This window comes from Durio zibethinus, chromosome 17 (genome assembly GCF_047325235.1).
Source record: "Durio zibethinus cultivar Kanyao isolate XHJ-2024 chromosome 17, ASM4732523v1, whole genome shotgun sequence".
NCBI classification, from domain to species: domain Eukaryota; kingdom Viridiplantae; phylum Streptophyta; class Magnoliopsida; order Malvales; family Malvaceae; genus Durio; species Durio zibethinus.
In genome coordinates this window covers 4518075-4536241 of record NC_143178.1, presented here as the reverse complement: position 1 = coordinate 4536241, position 18167 = coordinate 4518075, and the positions used below count along the sequence as shown (strand labels likewise).

General features: G+C 33.3%; 4 protein-coding genes and 1 long non-coding RNA gene across 8 annotated transcripts; 2 read left to right on the top strand and 3 right to left on the bottom strand.

The window, feature by feature from the left end:
• Nucleotides 1-1459: 1459 nt before the first annotated feature.
• On the top strand, nt 1460-2426 carry LOC111287250 (subtilisin-like protease SBT2.5). Of its 2 annotated transcripts, XM_022877658.2 has the most exons (3): nt 1460-1619; nt 1759-1906; nt 2044-2426. In XM_022877658.2, exons 1-3 carry the CDS (start codon nt 1543-1545, stop codon nt 2104-2106), a joined length of 288 nt encoding a protein of 95 aa, XP_022733393.1. In that variant the 5' UTR covers nt 1460-1542; the 3' UTR covers nt 2107-2426. The 2 variants fall into 2 exon arrangements, with proteins under 2 accessions (XP_022733393.1, XP_022733385.1); XM_022877650.2 differs by having other exon boundaries at nt 1469-1906.
• Nucleotides 2427-2776: 350 nt separating this feature from the next.
• Nucleotides 2777-4725, bottom strand: LOC149513969 (uncharacterized). Its single transcript, XR_016329090.1, has 2 exons — nt 4485-4725; nt 2777-4207 (listed from the first exon to the last, which is right to left on the bottom strand). It is a non-coding gene; the product is annotated as an uncharacterized LOC149513969 (long non-coding RNA).
• Nucleotides 4726-6383: 1658 nt separating this feature from the next.
• Nucleotides 6384-9698, top strand: LOC111278811 (alpha/beta-Hydrolases superfamily protein). Of its 2 annotated transcripts, XM_022865470.2 has the most exons (6): nt 6386-6695; nt 6984-7045; nt 7170-7305; nt 7479-7551; nt 8771-8836; nt 9143-9698. In XM_022865470.2, the coding sequence occupies exons 1-6, from the start codon at nt 6541-6543 to the stop codon at nt 9356-9358; spliced, it is 708 nt and encodes a 235-aa protein (XP_022721205.2). In that variant the 5' UTR covers nt 6386-6540; the 3' UTR covers nt 9359-9698. The 2 variants fall into 2 exon arrangements, with proteins under 2 accessions (XP_022721214.2, XP_022721205.2); XM_022865479.2 differs by lacking the exon at nt 8771-8836 and having other exon boundaries at nt 6384-6695.
• Nucleotides 9699-10101: 403 nt separating this feature from the next.
• Nucleotides 10102-11017, bottom strand: LOC111278825 (uncharacterized). Of its 2 annotated transcripts, none has more exons than XM_089746182.1 (2): nt 10543-11017; nt 10102-10322 (listed from the first exon to the last, which is right to left on the bottom strand). In XM_089746182.1, the coding sequence occupies exon 1, from the start codon at nt 10947-10949 to the stop codon at nt 10575-10577; it is 375 nt and encodes a 124-aa protein (XP_089602308.1). In that variant the 5' UTR covers nt 10950-11017; the 3' UTR covers nt 10102-10322; nt 10543-10574. The 2 variants fall into 2 exon arrangements, with proteins under 2 accessions (XP_089602308.1, XP_022721224.1); XM_022865489.2 differs by having other exon boundaries at nt 10573-11017.
• Nucleotides 11018-13305: 2288 nt separating this feature from the next.
• LOC111287243 (uncharacterized) lies at nt 13306-14223 on the bottom strand. The gene is made up of 2 exons (XM_022877637.2): nt 13689-14223; nt 13306-13564 (listed from the first exon to the last, which is right to left on the bottom strand). The coding sequence occupies exons 1-2, from the start codon at nt 14124-14126 to the stop codon at nt 13559-13561; spliced, it is 444 nt and encodes a 147-aa protein (XP_022733372.1). The 5' UTR covers nt 14127-14223; the 3' UTR covers nt 13306-13558.
• Between the last annotated feature and the right edge of the window lie 3944 nt (nt 14224-18167).

Here is an 18167-nt window from a genome sequence, read left to right as displayed (position 1 = left end):
ATTTTTTTTCAATTTGATTAAACTACTATAATATCCAATTAGTATGGTTGTTTTGATTGATAACGCGTTAAAAGATTTTTTAATCCTTCAAATATTGGGAGTGCATTAATTTAGTTGCATATCTCCCTTTATAGTAGTAACTTTTTCTACATCCAGTTGCTTCTTAAGTTCTTATCAAGGTAGACATTGTCATCTTCTCCCAACTCAAATGAACTACAGTTGATATTATTAGCTAAATAGATTATACATATTGAGATTTGAATCACAAATTTATTAATTGTTGCATAAAATAACTAAGTTAAGCTTCAAATTCATTTTTTTCCTTTCCTTTCTACTATTACGTAAACAAATACATGCATATATATATATATATAATATTATTATTTTCTCAAATCTTTATTACTTAGGTTATGTTTGATAAACTGAAGACTTAAATGTTGAAAAATTAAATTCTGAATTTTTAAGACTAAATTTGATAAGTACTATATTTAAATTATAAAAACTGTTTGATATTCTATTAAAAATTAAATGCTGAATTTAAATATATTGTTTGACAATTGTAAAATATTAAATTCTAAAAATTTATTACTTTTATTTTTTTACCTTTATTTTTATTTCAGATAATGAAGTAGTGTTTTAGGAAATAATAATATAAAAAAAATTATTGAATATTTTCTGCATTAAATGATAAGTAGATCTATACCTACTTATCTTAATATTCAACATTTTTTATTGAAAAAAATCTTTTAAGTGAATTTTAAAATGCATTATCAAACATCTTACAAAATTAAAATGTAAAAAATTTTTATTTTAAATGTAAAGAAATTTTTTAATAAATTATCAAACAAGACCTTAGTACAAACATAGAGTGTTCTTTGTTGCACATATATGTACGCACTCAATTCTTAAGAGGTATGAACAGATTAATGCCTCCAATGTCTACCAGTGAATCAGATAAAATGACACAGGACACTCATTTGGACAAAAATATTATTTGACTATATAAATATCGGTAGTGTGAAAGGCATCTTTGACATTAAGCTAGTTTTCGTGGTGCTTACAGTAAGTTGTTAGTTTAACGTTTCTCTTTGTCGGTATCAACGACAGGATAATATATAGAAATGTTGCACGGACAGTCAAGAGCAAGGTCAATGAAAAGGTTCACAGTACCCTCTACAATATTAATTTCTTTAGTTTAGATTTTGGACTTAGGGTTCTTTGTCTTTCTTGTCATAATCATGTTGGTTAACTTCTCTAAAACCACAGATAGGAACTTCAACTCTTTTACCCATCATTGATCCAGAAGCCTCTTTCATTTTGACAATTGGCAGGAGCAGTAGAATGCGAGAAAAAGGCCAATATGCCAAAGCAATATATAGGGGTAATTCTGTAACTTAAGAAAATTTCTCCATGTTTGACACCAAAAATTATATATAAAAGCTAACTAAATACTTAAAACATATAGGATAGAGCTAGCTGGACATTGGTATAGCTGTAATTTATTTGTTTATTTTAAAAAAAAAAAAGGACTCAAGAGTGGCAATGGGAAGCACAAAAACTGAGTTATACTTTGTTTTCATGAATTATGATCCTGAATACCAGCGTCTTCGAGCTGATCGGTCAGCTCTCTATATCATTACTACTTCATATTAATAAATATGCAAGACTCTTCTCGATGTTATTTCTCATGTTATTGTCTTGTTCTCTCCCTCCATGTTTCTTTTTTTCTCCTTTTGGGTGGATGTCTCAATTCTCAAGAACAAAGAAAGGGGCGTCCGAGCTTGATTTGTATCTGAGTAGGAAGCACGATGAGCTGTTGGCAAGCACCCTTCAAGCTGGCAGCTACAAGAAGACCTTATCTTTGGTCATTGTTGATGGTTTTGCAGTTGAAATCACAGAAGCTCAGGTGATCTTTATGACATTGTCATTTCTGCCGTTTGTTTATTATAATTATTTGTCTCTCAAGTTAACTCTATATATGTTTCATTTTTTTTTTGACTTTTTGGGTCCTTCTGTTTATTTATGGTTGTTTAATGAAATCAGGCCAATGTGCTTAGATCTGCCAATGGGGTAAGAGTTGTGGAGAAGAATCAAGAGCTTGCTTAGTGCAGCTAGCAATAGAATACAAAAAAGCTTGAAGTTTGCAGAAGAGAATAAAAAGTAGGTTTGCAGAACATTTGTGCAAGTAGGTTTAAGCGGGATATGTTGGATAAAAAGGGTTAAGACTGATCGTTCCTAGGGAGATCTAAGTCAGGAAATATCCATTTTTCTGCCATTATATTACCACTTTTCTATAATTAGGAGATCTTGGATATTACTATTTCTCCATATCTTTCAATTATCAGCAGCATTAAGCAATTAATTTAGCTTTTAATGGATCAGATTAAGTGTATAAGTAGTGGTAATTAACTTCTTTTAAATTAAGATATTGCATATGAAGTTCTGAATATTTAGTTTGAGCTTTCTTACCTCAAATTTGATTTTAGAAAAGAAAATTCCTTGTGTTTGAAAGGCATTGATTGACAGTACTAAATGGCCCTACCAAGATGAGTGGCTACTAATCAATTGGAAAGAATTAGGCAGATCCTGATACACCTCATTGCACATGATACACATTTAACATGTTATATAAACATTTCTGCTTTGAATGATCAAGTAAATTTAGTTGATCAATTATTTGATTATTTTCCATTCGTGATGATGGTAAAATAGGAATCAATAGATCACAAATTCCTCTTGGCTTTCCCAGCTCAGACTCTTTAATGTGCTCAGCAAGAAAAGGAAGAATTTGAAGTACTTAAAAATCACCAATCAAAAGTAATTAAATGAGGGATAACATGATCAAAGAACAAGGTAATACTGGGGCCATAGAGACTGTGAGAGGTAGCTGGGATCCAACAAATCAAAAGAATGCCAAAGTCCATAAAACTCTTGTTCCAACTGATCAGAGGCATACAAACACAAATGAAGATAGATTCCCTCTCTCCTTTAATTTATGTTGGCTGGTTTGGCTGGTTTGGCTGGGTAGGATGGGACAGGTGATTTGAAACAATTCATACATGTCTCCCACCACTTTATCTAGTTAAGGTTATGAAAGGAGCAGGGCCAACGTACTCGAAACGGTTCCAATTTTCAACAAAGTTTGAGAGAGTGCCTGACTTGTGGGTCATCGTCACATGCAACATGTTTTGGTAGCATTCACCACCGTTTATTTGTCCTTCATCTGAGATCCTTTTCTTCAATTAAGACCGCCTTTTCTGCTGTAAGAAAATCACTGAAAGAACGCTCCTTAATTAGAGTGCTTGCCTTCCATCATCGTTTCTTGTTGGCCAGGAACCATATGAAATGTTAGAGAGTACTGGAAGCAAGGCAAAAAACATGCCGAGTTATTGTCTTTTAATTTGATTCAGATATTGTTTCAGCTCGCAAAGTCACAATCATTCAATTTAAATGCATCCAAAAGAAAAATGGAGGGAGAAACTAATAGTAGTATGATTTTGAAAGGAAGCTTTTTTTCCTTATTATTGCGAATATTTTGGACCATCTAGTGGAGCTATACATGAACCTTCCTGCCACTGGCTTCTAGCTGTCGACAATCATCATTACTGATTACTGGCATCCAACTTGCAACAAATATATTTAAGTCTTATATGTGTTCGTTCCATAAGTAAAAATTTTCCAACTGATAGGGACGAAAAGGAATTAATCCTTATCCTTTCTCTTTATTATGCTTCGAAAACGAAAATTCCTGGCATTTATAAAGCATGAAATAGGACACAAACTATTGACTCTTTGACTTTTGTGCATTGAGCTAGCTAGTAGTTTTAGGGTAAAGTTTCTGCCTGCTGCTACACGTTATATGGATGTCCCTTCACTAGTTTTAATGTCACATAATTAAGTTTTTTAGAGTGAGTTCTGTGTATAAACCATTCTAAGGCCTAAGCTTTCAAAAACTATATAAGCCATGTATATGAGAAAAATCGATAGGATTTCACCAGAGTGCTCAATCGATCAGGCTGACAACTAGTATTCTTCTCTCGCGTTGAAAAGTATATTGCATGCCCTGCTGCAAGCCTGCAACATGAAACTTGGGTTTTGAAACTAGCAATTTTCTGGTTCAGATTTTACTTCCAGTGGATGATATCCAAAGAAGTAAAAGATTCAGGAATCAGGTTTGGTGATCATTCACCTCGTATATAGATATGGCCTGCAAAAAATATGTACCCAGTAAGAATGGTGAACATTATCCACTCTCGCCCCAAGCGCTTGCGTTTAAGCCCTTAAACAGGCAAATTCAGTAGCCCTTGAGGGAGAGTGAGCAATGAATTCAATTGGAAATGCACGACTGTTAATTACTAGCTATATATGTATATTATCATAATCAAGACACGTTCTGTTCACTCTCCCCAAAGACTTCAAGCATTGCTGGGGTAGTGTCCAGGATTGCTGCTGGAAGTCTTTGAGGGAGAGTGAGCAACCAATACCTTGTAAGATCCAGCCCTTTTTTTTTTTTTTCTGCTGATTGGTCTGGCTGGTTCACCCTGAAGAGAATTGGCTATAAGAAGACCATTTTATAGGACTCGAAAAAGTTATAGCGCATATAAAAATTCTGGAGAAAAACATTTGGTGGGTTTAATCTGATATGGCTCCCTCCAAATCTTGGCACTTGACATTTTGGGACCAAACCAGACCCTCTTGCTTCCAAGGAACCTCTCCAAAGACTTCGAAGTCAATGATCAGAAATGCTCATGCGCACGATGAGCTCGCCACTTCTAATTAAAGCAAATTACGACAGAATTTGAAGTTCTTAGAATTATGTTTTGTAAGTGCTACTAAACCAATCAAATTTGAATGATTTTAGAGCTCATGTGAGCTTGAAACCATTCGAGGATGACCCAAAAACATGAGAATTGGCCCTTAAGAACCTTGACAAGGCAATCCATCTTTTTCTCGAGTTAAAAGAATAATTAAAGCAAGCTATTTAGTGGGCGTAGGCATCTCATACTTATCCATGCATGAATGATTGTATCTTGAAGGTCAACTATAGGTTAATTCCCCGTTGACATTCTTCATTCCAACTTCCCATCTCCTTGCTTTTAATCTCTAAAATTAGTTGCGTATCTTGCAAGACAATAGGCCAGTCCTTAAACTTGTTCTCTTTAACTTTTCCTATAGCTCTATATCGAGTATTGACACTTACAATCAGGAATCAACATGAATAAACAATATTTCCATGACCGTCCATCCAGCCGCATGAGTTTAGCTTCAAATTATTCAAAGGGTTCATAAAAAAGGGTTAGCTATCTAGTCCGAAAAGTTGAGGTTGAAAAAGTAGTGTCAGATACATAATGGAATCGATATCGAACAATCAGTGGTAATTTCCATCAACTTCAGGGACAAAATATGTGTCCTGTCGGATTAAATTTTTTCTAATTAAACATTTCGATTCTTTATTTATACAATTTTGAAGTGCATGTTAATTACTTATATTTTGTAAGATTTTTTTTTTTTAAATGTATGACATATAAATTTAATTTAATTTTATATCTTGTTCTATATAATCTTAAGAAAGATGTAGAATGGATGCATTCTAAAAAAAATAATATTTTTTTACATTTTTTATAAAAAAGGTTGTAGTTTAAAAATAAATGAAAATGTTGCAAATATTATTAGTTGAATCCTAAATTTATTGGATGTTAGTTTTTAATAGTAAATATATTAACTAATTTCGTTAAGCCTTTGAGTTAATTTTGCATCACTTTGCACAAGTGTTCAGTACCATAAAACAATTGGGTTAAACCATAGGTTAATTTTATATCACTTTGCACAAGTGTTTAGTGGCGGATCTATGCTTGATGGTGGGGTGTTTATGACCACTCCAAAAAAAAAAAAAAATGAAGTAAAATATCTCTGACATCACCAAAATTTTTCTCTAAACACTCATTCAATTAAATTAATAAATCATCAGTAATTTTTTTTTTATATCATAAGTTTATGCTTAGAAAAATATCATTGATCCATCACATTAGTGTTTTTACTATTATATATAATCCGAACATGGCACCCTAATACCAACCTAATTTAGCGACAACAACATTAGGGATTAGTTTTCTGTTAATTGCAAGTTACTTAAATGTTGTCCCAAAAATATCAAAGCATGTTTTTCAAAAAATGTTGTATGAGAAACCAAAATTGATGTAGTGGAATGCGTGGGCGGGGTTCTATATATAGATCAACTAATCCAATTATCCCAAATAAATAGACTTGGACAAGGACTTCAGTAAAACCCAAATCAAGAGGCCTTCGCCCATTCAAAGCCCAAAAACTTTATCCAATCGATGATGAAATGATTGAAGTGACACGTCGAATAGGAAGTGGGGGGTGGGGGGGAGGGAACCAAGCAGTATCTGGCGCCGAGGCAACTCCAGTTTATGTTTGGTACGGTTTCTCAACTCATTTGAGAAGAAGCCCAAACGAAAATTTCAGAGCAAATTATTTGTGTCAAATTGGGAAAAGAAAGGAAGGGAAATCTTTCAAGGAATGGCTTCTCCACCGCCTTCAAAGCGAAGACGACAAGATCAGACCGTTGATAGAGAATCACCGTCAAAGTCTACGTTGACCCAAGGCAAATCATCCCCTGTGGTTGTCTTCGCTCATGGTGCTGGTGCCCCCTCCTCTTCTGATTGGATGATCAGGTCCCTCTTCCCCCTTCTTCCTTTTCCTTAAAAAAAAAAAAATCTTAAATGGGTTTTTTCTGTTCTTTTTTTTTTTTTTTTTTAATTTTTAATCTGCCCTTAGATCTCTATCCTAATATTTAAGTAACTGAACTAGCTGAAGAGTACATTACGCGCATAAACTATGCTTATATGTGTAAGATCCTTGGAATTCACTACCTCCAAGCGTTACATGCCAATTTATCAAAACGTCAGTCGCCTTAAATGAGTTTTTTCTATTATATGCTTAAGTGAGTTAAATTTATGCAGATGGAGGGAAATGTTAAAGAAGGCGTTGAACGCCGTTGAAGTAGTGACATTTGACTACCCTTGTAAGTTGACTTCTCAGTCAAATCCTTTTTTTATCAAATTATTTTGAAGTTGGAAAATTTTTTAAAATATGGACATTTTCATTTTTGTAATGTAAAATTTAAGTGATTGTTGGAGTATCTGCAGATATATCTGGGGGGAAAAGAAAGGCTCCTCCCAAGGCAGAAAAATTGGTAGATTTCCACTCAGATATTGTTAAAAATGCAGTTTCCAAATATCCTGGGCATCCTCTGGTTTTGGCTGGCAAATCAATGGGTTCAAGGTAGAATATAATGGTATTAGTATTTTGCCCTTTTATGCCTCAAGGATTTCGGGGACGCTAATCCTGGTGTTGATGTTCCATTAGAAATGTTGTGGCTCATATTCTATAAAATTGTATAAATTACATTGATGCTTGCTAGTATGTCTTATTTTAAGGTCATTTTTCTTTTGTAGAATCAGCTGCATGGTGGCTGGCAGGGAAGACATTGCTGCATCATTAATTGTTTGCCTAGGTTACCCACTTAAGGTTTGCCATTTTCTCACTTTTGTGCAGTTCTGGTTTTGAAATTCGCATAGATGATATCCAATGTTTGGTTTCATGTATTTTATTAAGACATCTGATGGTTCATTTTGTTTATATTGGATCGATTCAATATTATCTGCTAGTTAACAGCCATTCGTCTTCTATTGTAGATTCCTCAAGGTTAATCCATTTAATTTTGCATTTTATTTGCTGGATCTTTATAAAGGAATCCTTCACAACTTATGAATATAATGAGGGAATTCCTATCTTTTAAACTCTGATGGTTCTTTGAGGGATTTTTCATTTTTTCCATTTCTTTCATTACATGATCATGTTCTATGTAGAGTTAATGGAATTGAAGTGTAAGTTTTAATGATGTCCGTCTTGCTATGGATGATAAACAGCATCAGTGTAAATGGAGTTTACTGCATCCGGGCAAGCTACACTTTTTTATTTCTCTAAACTGCCATAGTAAGACATTTGTTGAATTATTTTCCTTATTTTCTTCTCCTAAATGGCAATATCAAAATAGTGAATTAGAATGTACAAGTATATAGAGGGTTTAGGGTACTGTGCAAATCTTTTTGGCTAAAATAACAAAAAAGCCTTTGAACTTTGCCACTTTACTTAAATAAGCCCTCATACTTTTATTGCACCCAAATAAGCCTTCAACCTTTAATTTGCACTCAAATAAGTTCTTAACTTTTAATTTGTATCCCAATAAACTTTTAACCTTTAATTTGTACCTAAATAAGCCCTTAACATAATACATAATGCATGTAAGACATTAGTTTTCCATGATCACAAATGCTTGAAGTAAAACTTTTACTTATATAAAGAGTCAATTTTTACTTTATTAAAGAAAACTAGAAAAAATTGCAGTAGTTAGTTTGAAATAAGGGCTTATTTGAATATAGATCAAAGTATAAGGGCTTATTTGGATGCAACCAAAGTATAAGGGTTTATCTAAGTAAAATGGTAAAGTTCAAGGGCTATTTAGTATTTTAGCCAAACTTTTTCTTCTACTTCTCTGTACAGCAAGAGCCAATAGATAAATAAATAATGAATGAAGGTCAGCTTTCTGAATGCTGATAGGTTGCTCCTTAGGGATTGGACAGGAAACAGGGACTTTTCCCGTGATGAGTGGTAGTGTATCCTTTGTGATGCAACTTAGAAACAGAAATCTGCCTTGTTGTAATATACTTTCTTGCTTAAATATTAGGGGATGAATGGAGCTGTGAGAGATGACACTTTGCTGCAACTTACAGTTCCTGTGATGTTTGTGCAGGTATTCTTTCCGCCTTAGTACATGGTTCTTTTGTAAAAATGCATGTGGCTGTCTTCATAGTTTCATCCTTTGGTTGTACAAAAATTGGGCATTGTTGTAGAAACTTTATAGCTGATAAATTTATAAATTTAGTTCTCTTTGTGTTGCTGTGTGCTGACGTGCCTGTTAGAGATTGCATTTCTACTATCATGATGTTATCTTTATGAGCAACATGAGATTTTCAGTCCAAATTTATTTAGACTTCTTCAAAGTTTTATGTTGTTCTTATAATGCTCTGATTTATTTTTACTTCAAACATGAGTGTAGGGTACCAAAGACAGTCTCTGTCCCTTGGAAAAACTAGAAGCTGTTCGTAAGAAAATGAATGCTATGACTGGGTTGCATGAGATTGATGGTGGTGATCACTCACTCAAGATTTCAAAAAGGCACCTCCAAACAAAGGGATTAACCCAAGACGAAGCTGAAGATGCAGCTGTTCAGGCCATTGCATCATTTGTTTCCAGGTCTTTGAGACGAAGGTGATTCCTTCTGCTGCAGAGTGCAGACAAGCCTGAATCCTTTTTGTCCAAGTTTCTTTTAAAACCTATAGCATTCGTTTGTCCCAATGGATTGCTAAGACCCAAGGTTTATGTGCTCCTTTTTCCCCTGGCATCGTACTATTGTATTAAAGTGTTGGAGCAGGCTGTTCTCTTTCATGTCTACTACATCCTGTCTGAGAAGGTTACCGTTCTTGTAAAGTGCTTGTAACCTGAATACCTTTTAATGGAGTTAAAAGCGTAACTGAGTTTGAATGAATTGGTGGCTGTTATAAACTTGTATGTACAAAACATTTGTTTATATTGTTGGACTTCACTTTCGGGTAGAGCAGTTTTTCTCTGATACAGCTGGCCATTTTTAGCAGTCCTCGTCTGTGACTGGCCTTGGTCGACCCCAGTCCCCAAGTGATTTATATTGTTAAGAAAATGAGTTAACCTTCAAATTTCGCATTGAGGGGAGGATGCTACTTCTCTGCTTTTTAATGCAACATGCAGGTGGTCAATTTTTTTTCAATTTTTCTCATTTTGATTTCAATTTCGTCCCCTGAAATATCAATCTGCTGGCAGCCGATATGGCATTCATTCATTCATTCTAGAACAGTGTTGAATTAGCTTGCTTAAATATGGAGTAGTATATTTTTTCAGCTGAAGAAAGGCTGCACGTGTTCTGCGGCCTTGGATGTTTATCAAGTGAAAGATTTCAGCATTCATTATCAACAAGCCATGATATATTCGTAAAACTATGCGTATTTTCTTTTTTATTTAATAGGATCAGATATGATCATTTTCAGTCTTACATGGTATGGAACACCATATTTGACTGTTGTTGAGGCTACAAGTCTTAACTAATCAGTTTATGCCCACGGCCATTAGTCATTTTTTTTATTTAATATAGTATAGCACCACTCTGTGCCAGGCCCAGGCGTATCTCTGTACTTCTCAATTCTATTCTGCAAAAACCAAAAAAAAAAGAAAGGGTTAGATCATGATAATTGATCATCATAAAGCTAATAGCGGAGCTAGTTTTAGACAGAGGGATTTCACGTATAAACTTCTACTGGAAGTAAAAATGTTCCAATTATGCCAATTTAGTACACTTGGGCTTCATGTTCTTCAGAATCCAGAATAAAGCATTGTGAAGAAATTTTTGGTAGGAAGAAAAATCCATACTCGTGGCCTCTTTTTGCAGCAGGTCTTTACCTTTAGTCACTATCGCTGCTGCTATCCTTGCACTTCTTCTTGTGCTTACTCTTCTCCTTCTCGGGCTGCTTCTTGCTCTCAGGTTTCTTTTCCTTCTTTTCTTTTGTCTTCTTTTCTTTCTTACCATGGCAAGTCATGGCCATGCTGCCTTGAGCTGGATGTTGCTGAGCGTGGGTGCCACGGCTCTGGGTCTTCGACTCGGCATGCGTTTTTGTCATGTCAGGGCCCAGGTTGTGGCCATGCATTTGACTCACACTCTTAGTCTTAGCTTGGACCAGTTCCTTGCGAACTTGGATTTGATCGCCAGTGCTCAGTTTTTCATGGCTCTTTTCGTGAAAGGTTTTCTCAACAGGGCGCTCGCATTGTTCTGTGGCCATAGCAACTTGGGTCTGTGGACTTCACTTAGGCTTGCACTCTTGAGGTTGCCTACTGAATTTGGAAATGTAAAGATAGCAATTATATATAAGCATGGAAAAGTGAGGTTCTTGCATTTTGTTACATCACCCTTTGAATCTACTTTCTCAGATAGGCCAAATTTCATTAAGAAATTCTATCACCTTCTTATCTATCAGAGTCTCCTACAGAATAAGTTCCTTGATGGCAATGTCCATTTTATTACAGAATAAGTTCCTTGACGGCAATGTCCATTTCACATTTATCTTTGATTTTGGTTAGTAGATTATTTTTCTGAAAACTCATATGAGAATGCCCACCAAACAAATGCTTCGAGTCTATTTGGGTATATTTTGACAATTTGCATAGAGGAATCGATAAGGATTGCTTCCACACTTTTTTTTTGGAATTCTGATTTGTGGGACTTCTTTAATTAGCAGAACAGTTCTCTCCATAGTTTTCGAAATTATTGCTATTTCTACGTCCACAATTTTACTTTTATGTATTTTTTTAATGTAATTTTAATATAAATTATTTTTTAATGTAAATTACACTTTAATTAATTATTCCTACAGATATTATAGGATGGAATGAAGCACCCTTAAGTCCGACTTTAATTTTTTTTTTTTAACTTGATTTATTTAAATCTTTGATTTAAAAAAAAAAAATCTACTTTGATCAAAATGAAGCGAGCAAATTTAACTCTTAAAAAATTAATTAAAAAAAAAACTAGAGATTAAGCTTTTACGTTATTGTTGTTTCTAGCATTTTTTTTTCTTTTGAGAGACTGGCTTCATTTTTGTTGAATGTTAATCATTTTCACCTCTTACTTCACATAAATTTATATTTTTTTAAGCAATTGCATGGAAAATTTTGAAAGAACTCTTAAAAGCCCTCGTGGGTCCTTGATAGAAGATGCGTTAAATTTCATTTTTTTTATTATTAGATCTAGAATATTCTAATTTGCAGGTCATACATATATATATATATATATATATATATATAAAAGGCCTGAGCCCGATAAACTCGATCAATTAAGAAGACAGAAAACCAACCCAACTCATTATAACTGTTACACGATAAAAATAACGGCTACTTTGACTACTCAATATATATAGTTCACGTGTCACATAATATCTTCTTTCATAACCCACTTAATATCAGCTAGTTTTAGACGGATCTACAAAGCCGTTTTGTTCCAGCGGGAACCCTACTCCAGCTGTACCTCCTAGTTTATGAATAATATGTTCCTGTATGTCTTGTAGAAAGCTGTTTCAAATTTGGGTCACTCTTTTGAGAGAGAAATGGATCATTGAATACAAAAAATTTTTTTTTTTTCTATTTTCGTTTCTTTTCTGGTATGATCATTTCCAAATATTTGGCAAGGACGTAAAACAAGATGTTTAATTTCTTCCAGGGGATCTTTCGTGGCAATTTTCTATTGAAATATGCGAGTCATATGTCTTGAGATGTAAAGGTCGACAACAATGGTGAGAAATGGATAATTATAGGTAAATGGGATTTCAAGATCAGGTGGTCCGATTAGTGGAGGAAATGTTAACTTTGTTACTGGAACTCTTTGGATCACCTGTTTGACATCCTATTGTCGATTTATCCCATGGTGAAATAGGAAACCAGCAGATGGTTCTATAATCTCCATTGCTGATAAAAATTCATTTAATTTTGAAGATTTGCATGAAATTACTTCTTATGTTTTGTTCTTTTTTATTTAATTTGTGCTTCTTAATAGATAGTACATGTAGAGAATATCTCTCTTCATCATGAATTCAATCCCCCATACTTTTGATGTAATTTTGCAGTCTTCATCATTGACACCGTACGTCTTTTTCTGCTAATGTTCAGTATCTCTCCTCCTAATGTATTGTGAATTTGATTGTTTTTTGTAGTTCATTAGTACATGTTACATGAATAACTTTGATATTCCATTTGTCTATATCGGAGATCGATTTATAGATGAACGATTGATGGGGTATGTATGTATATATGGTTATTCATCTGACCAAGAAGCTATTGTATCTTCATGGTTGAAGATCAAGCTATTTTGATGAATTCCAGAAGGATTGATTTTTAAATTGGTATAGTCTAATCAAGACTAATGATTGGTATACAAGGCAGAAACCAAGAATTGTCGACATAGAAGCTGAATTGCAGAATAATATTGTAAATTATATGATCTTAATTTCTTTTTTTTTTTTATATATATATAGAAATGTTATGATCTTTTTTTTTTTTTTAATGAAAGGATAAGATCTTATTTATAAACCTAAAGTTGAAAAAAGTAGATGATAACTTCTTTAAAATCAAGAGAGTATTCCAGGATTTGGTGAGGATTCCAATTCAGTTATTCTGTTCTTTATTAATATTAACATATATTGATATTAATAATAGAAATGCACTTTTACATGAAGGGGCATCCTATAGTATAGCAGCATTTCTTCACTACATATAGTATATTAGTAATATCCATGCCACATAGGTAGTTTTATTGATTCCATAACCCATTTTATTTATTTTATACCATATGAAACCTTCATTAACTTGGTCATGGATCCATCCCCTAGGACTGATGCTCTCAGTTCTGCAAAACAAAGAATTAGATAACAGTGAGAATTCAGCAAATCAAAACGGTTCAAGAAAAAGGAATCACTATCAAAATTTAGCCAACACCAAACTTTCTGAGCTTTAGGTTTTGTATAACTTGCCTTTCTTGTCCCACATTTCTCATCGTCACTCTCACTGTCGCTGCTGCTGCTGTCACCAGAAAGGCCATCTTTGATCTTCTGGAGAAGGCCTCTCTTCTTGCCCTCACCCCTCTTTTTGGCCTTACCCTGGCAAGCCATAGCACCGGATGCATGGTGCAGGGATTGGTGACCATTAGTCTGGCTCGTGTGGGACATGGTGTGGCGTGGGCTATGCTCTTCAGTTTGGCTGCTGTAGTACTCAGTTTGGGTTTTCTCCACACCATGGTCAGTGTAGTAGACCTCTGTCTGGCTGTAGCGTTCGGTAGTCTGGCCATGGCCGTGGTTGCTTCCATGGCCTTTGAAGATTGAGCTAGCCATCTCGGAGACCTTCTCGCCTAAGGAGGGGTTCTGGTGGCAGCTGGTTTTCTCATTAGGTTTGTAGCATTGCACTGAAGCCATTGCAATTGACCAGGGAACTAGTTGGGAAGGCTAATAGGCAATAGCTAAGCTTCCTTGGATTTCTCTTGAGCTCTTTATTTGGCCCCTTGGTGCTACAAGGCAGTTTTTGAGCCTTTATATAGGCATTGGCCATTGAGTGAATGGGTTTGCTTTACATCACATCACACTTTGAATCTACTTTTTTTTTTTATCTGAGACAGCACTTTGATTATTCTAAAAAAAAAAGGAGATAAAGAAAAAGAGAAAAAGAAAGGCATATATCTTTTAATCACAATTACCAGAGAATAGATTCTATCCGTTGTTTTCCGGTTAATATCAAGCCCCAAGTAATGAGCTTTCCTTCATTTAGCCCAAAAAAAACCAAAAAACTTTGGTTCATTCAAACAGATTCGTCCTTGGCGCATTGAAAACGTCTAATAAGGATCGTGGCCAGTCATGGTTTTTCCACTTGTTTTGTTGTCAAGTTCCAAAAAAATATTCCTATACAGTGTAGAAGAAACCAGAATCGTTTAGAGAAATTACACAAGTTGAACTTCAGATTATTCCTGGTTTATGCAATAATTATCACTACACGGGTTTAAGTTTTTAGTGACGTTTTATTTTAATATTTAGCAGTGTTTATAAACGTCATTAAAAAATTTACGACGTTTGCAAAAAATATCAGTCAAAGTATCGGTTATACACGTATCGTAGAAATTAACAACATTTTCAAAAAAATACCTCACTATTAGTGCGTTTATATATAAAATGCCGTCATTTTAGCGGTATTTTAATCTTTAAGACACCGTTAAATTAATGACGTTTTTATAAGAAAAACGCTGTTGATTTGGTGGTATTTATAATTGAAAACATCGCTATTTTAGATGCGTTTGTATAAAAAAATGTCACTTAATTAACGACATTTACTAATGAGAGTGCTGTTACTTTTAGTGACGTTTTATGATACAAACGTCATTAAATTATTCATTTAGTGATATTGTTGAACGCAAACGCTGTCATTATGTAAAAATGTATTTTTTTTAACTTCTGTTAATAAATTTTATTTTCATTAAAGAGCTTAAATTTAGAAATTAAAATTAATATAAACTTAATTCATGTTTAAATATGCATCTAATTAATGCAAAATTTAATAATTAGTATAATAACATTCAAATATTTTTAATACATTAACAAAATAAAAATTAAAATATATGAAATGGATGACTGCATACATTTTACTGGTTGCTAATTGATGAAAAAAAATTTTCACTTTGATCACCAGCATGCTTAAGAACCTACTGAATAATACCATATAATTTTTAACACTTCATTGTAAGCTTTTTTTATATTTAAAAATTTAAATATTTACTAAATATAATAATTGAGTTGGTGGAGAACCAAGATCATTTCCTGAAAATTGTTGTTGCACAAAATTCATAAAATGATCGAATGATCATGTAATTGCTAAAATTTTGCATGCTCTTACTCCATTCTAGCACGTTCTTCCTCAATTTTGGCACGCTCCTGTTCTTTTTCTGTTTTCATTTACCGAAAACATTGTTGCATAGTTTGTAACTCCCCTCTCAATATTAAAATGTCTCGCAAAGATTGACTTACTGAGAATGTAAATTGCTGAGAGCTATGTCCATAGTAAGCAAATGGTGTTGGACCCAATCCAAGGCCTCGAGCCCGTCCATGCTTTTCTTTTCCAACAACTTCTATGAATATTCAATTTTTCATTTCTTGCATGTTGAGAAAACTATTAGATTCTACTTCAATCTCAGCGATCATTTTCTCTTTTGCTTTTTTCTGTGAATTTGTCATATACAACTATCAAGTTTAATGATTAATTGATAATATGTTAAAAAGAGTAAATATTCACATTAGCTCAATCACACCGAAATAAGATAATTTTTTACTTGCCATAATAATCCAACTTAATGATATCATTAATCATGCCATAATAGTCAACATTTCCCTCTAAAGGGTTTGTGTCTCTAGCACTAGCATAGCTAGTAGTTGATGAAGTTACAATAATTCTTGAATTTTGTGTACTTTTAAATCTTTCATGAAATTTAGTGTGAAATCTAAATCCATTGATGATGAAATCTTTGTATCGTTTCATAATCTGGTTCAGATAATGTGAAAGACACTTCACCTCTTGACTAACAAGCATTCCACTCTAAACCTATAAAAGTGGAATAAATATATATATGTTATTAATGTTAGTTATACTGTAAGCATTTTATATAGATTTCTGATAATGAAAAGTATGGCATTACTTACAGCTGCTCCTAATCATTCATGAAAGTTTTCAGCGAACAACTTATCAAGCTCTCGAGGGTTTGATCTTCGATAATGTGCATGATCTCTGAAATTATTTCTATGCTCACTATAAAGCATCATGATAAAGTATTAACAATAAAAAAAATTATGCTTAATGTAATGAATAATTTTCTTGTTAAAAAACTTACGTGCGAAATGATTTAATTGAGTCATGATGAAAAAGAACATATCAATGTGCTTATGCTCGAGATTTATCATTTAACTCCACCAATTCAGCTTTACCTATTGGTTGTCCAAAACTTTGAAAAAGATAATTATAGGCAGAGTCTCTATGCTGCATACCAATATTTCTCAATGATCTATTAAATCTCGTTTCAACATATTGCAAATAATGAGAACAAAATGTCATACACTTTTTTGCTAAATATCCTTCAGCAATAGAACCTTTCGGATAGCGTTTGTTGTGACAATAAGACTTTAACCTCTCCAAAAACCTATAGCATAAAACATTAGTCATATGTTATTTTAAGTAGAATGGCTTGATCATCAATAAAAACATAATCAATATATTAACAAATAATACCTTTCAATAGGATACATCCATCGATAATAAACCGATCCACTGACTTTTGTTTCATATGAAAGGTGAATAACTAAATGCATCATAATAGTGAAGAAGTTTGGAGGAAAGATATTCTCAAAATGGTATAAAGTAATCATAGCTTAATCTTAAAGTTTGTCAAGCTCTTCCATATTTATACATTTTTGACATAAAGATTTAAATATGTTACTCAATTCAATTACCACAAAAGTGACTTACTTTGACATTGATGAACGTAAAGCAATTGAAAGTAAGTTTTGCATCAAAATGTGATAATCATGTGACTTCAATGAAGAAAATTTTTGCTCTTTCAGATTCACACATCTTGATATATTTGATGCATAGCCATATGAAACTTTGACATTTTTCAAAACCTTGCAAAACACATCTTTTTCAGCTTTAGAAATCCTAAAACAAGTAGCAGACAATCGATATTTGTCATTAGGAAGCAACTTCGGATAAAGGTCAGGGTAAATCTCTATATCAACTAGGTCAAGCTGACTCTTTAAGTCATCATTGGATCTTCTATTCACATTGAGAATTATCTTAATAAATTTTTTCAAGCATTCTTCTCTATGTGCATCAAATCAAAGTTATGACGTAATAAATTATATTTCCAATAAGGTAACTAAAAAAAGATACTTCTTTTTTTTCATAACTTAAACTCATTAGTGTTTTCTGCTTCATAATCCTTTTCATCACTTTGAACATTAAGATCATTAACTTCAGTATGAGTATTACTAACTTACGTAATATAAGGCCAGACACTTTCAAAGATATCCCTCACTCTTTTCTTTGATGGAGTTATTTTTCCATAAGTGAAATTGATATCTTTTAACTTTGACAAGATATTAGACCTACTAATGGATAAAAATGATCTCCTCAACTCTTCAGTTTCATTAAAGAGATGTTTTTTAAATCTAAATCGATGATTATCATCTAACCATTAATGATGTCTCATATAATAGAACTTCTTACCATAAGGTAACTACATCGAACATGTCTGTTCAGCACAACATGGATAAATATAATGACTTTTTATACTCTAATAAGATAAATTCGCATAAGCAAGAAAATCGTTGATAGTCCATAATAAAGCAACACGTATATTGAAGTTCTCTTATTTTGATACATTATAGGTTTCAACTTCTTTTCATAATTATTTTAATTCTTTA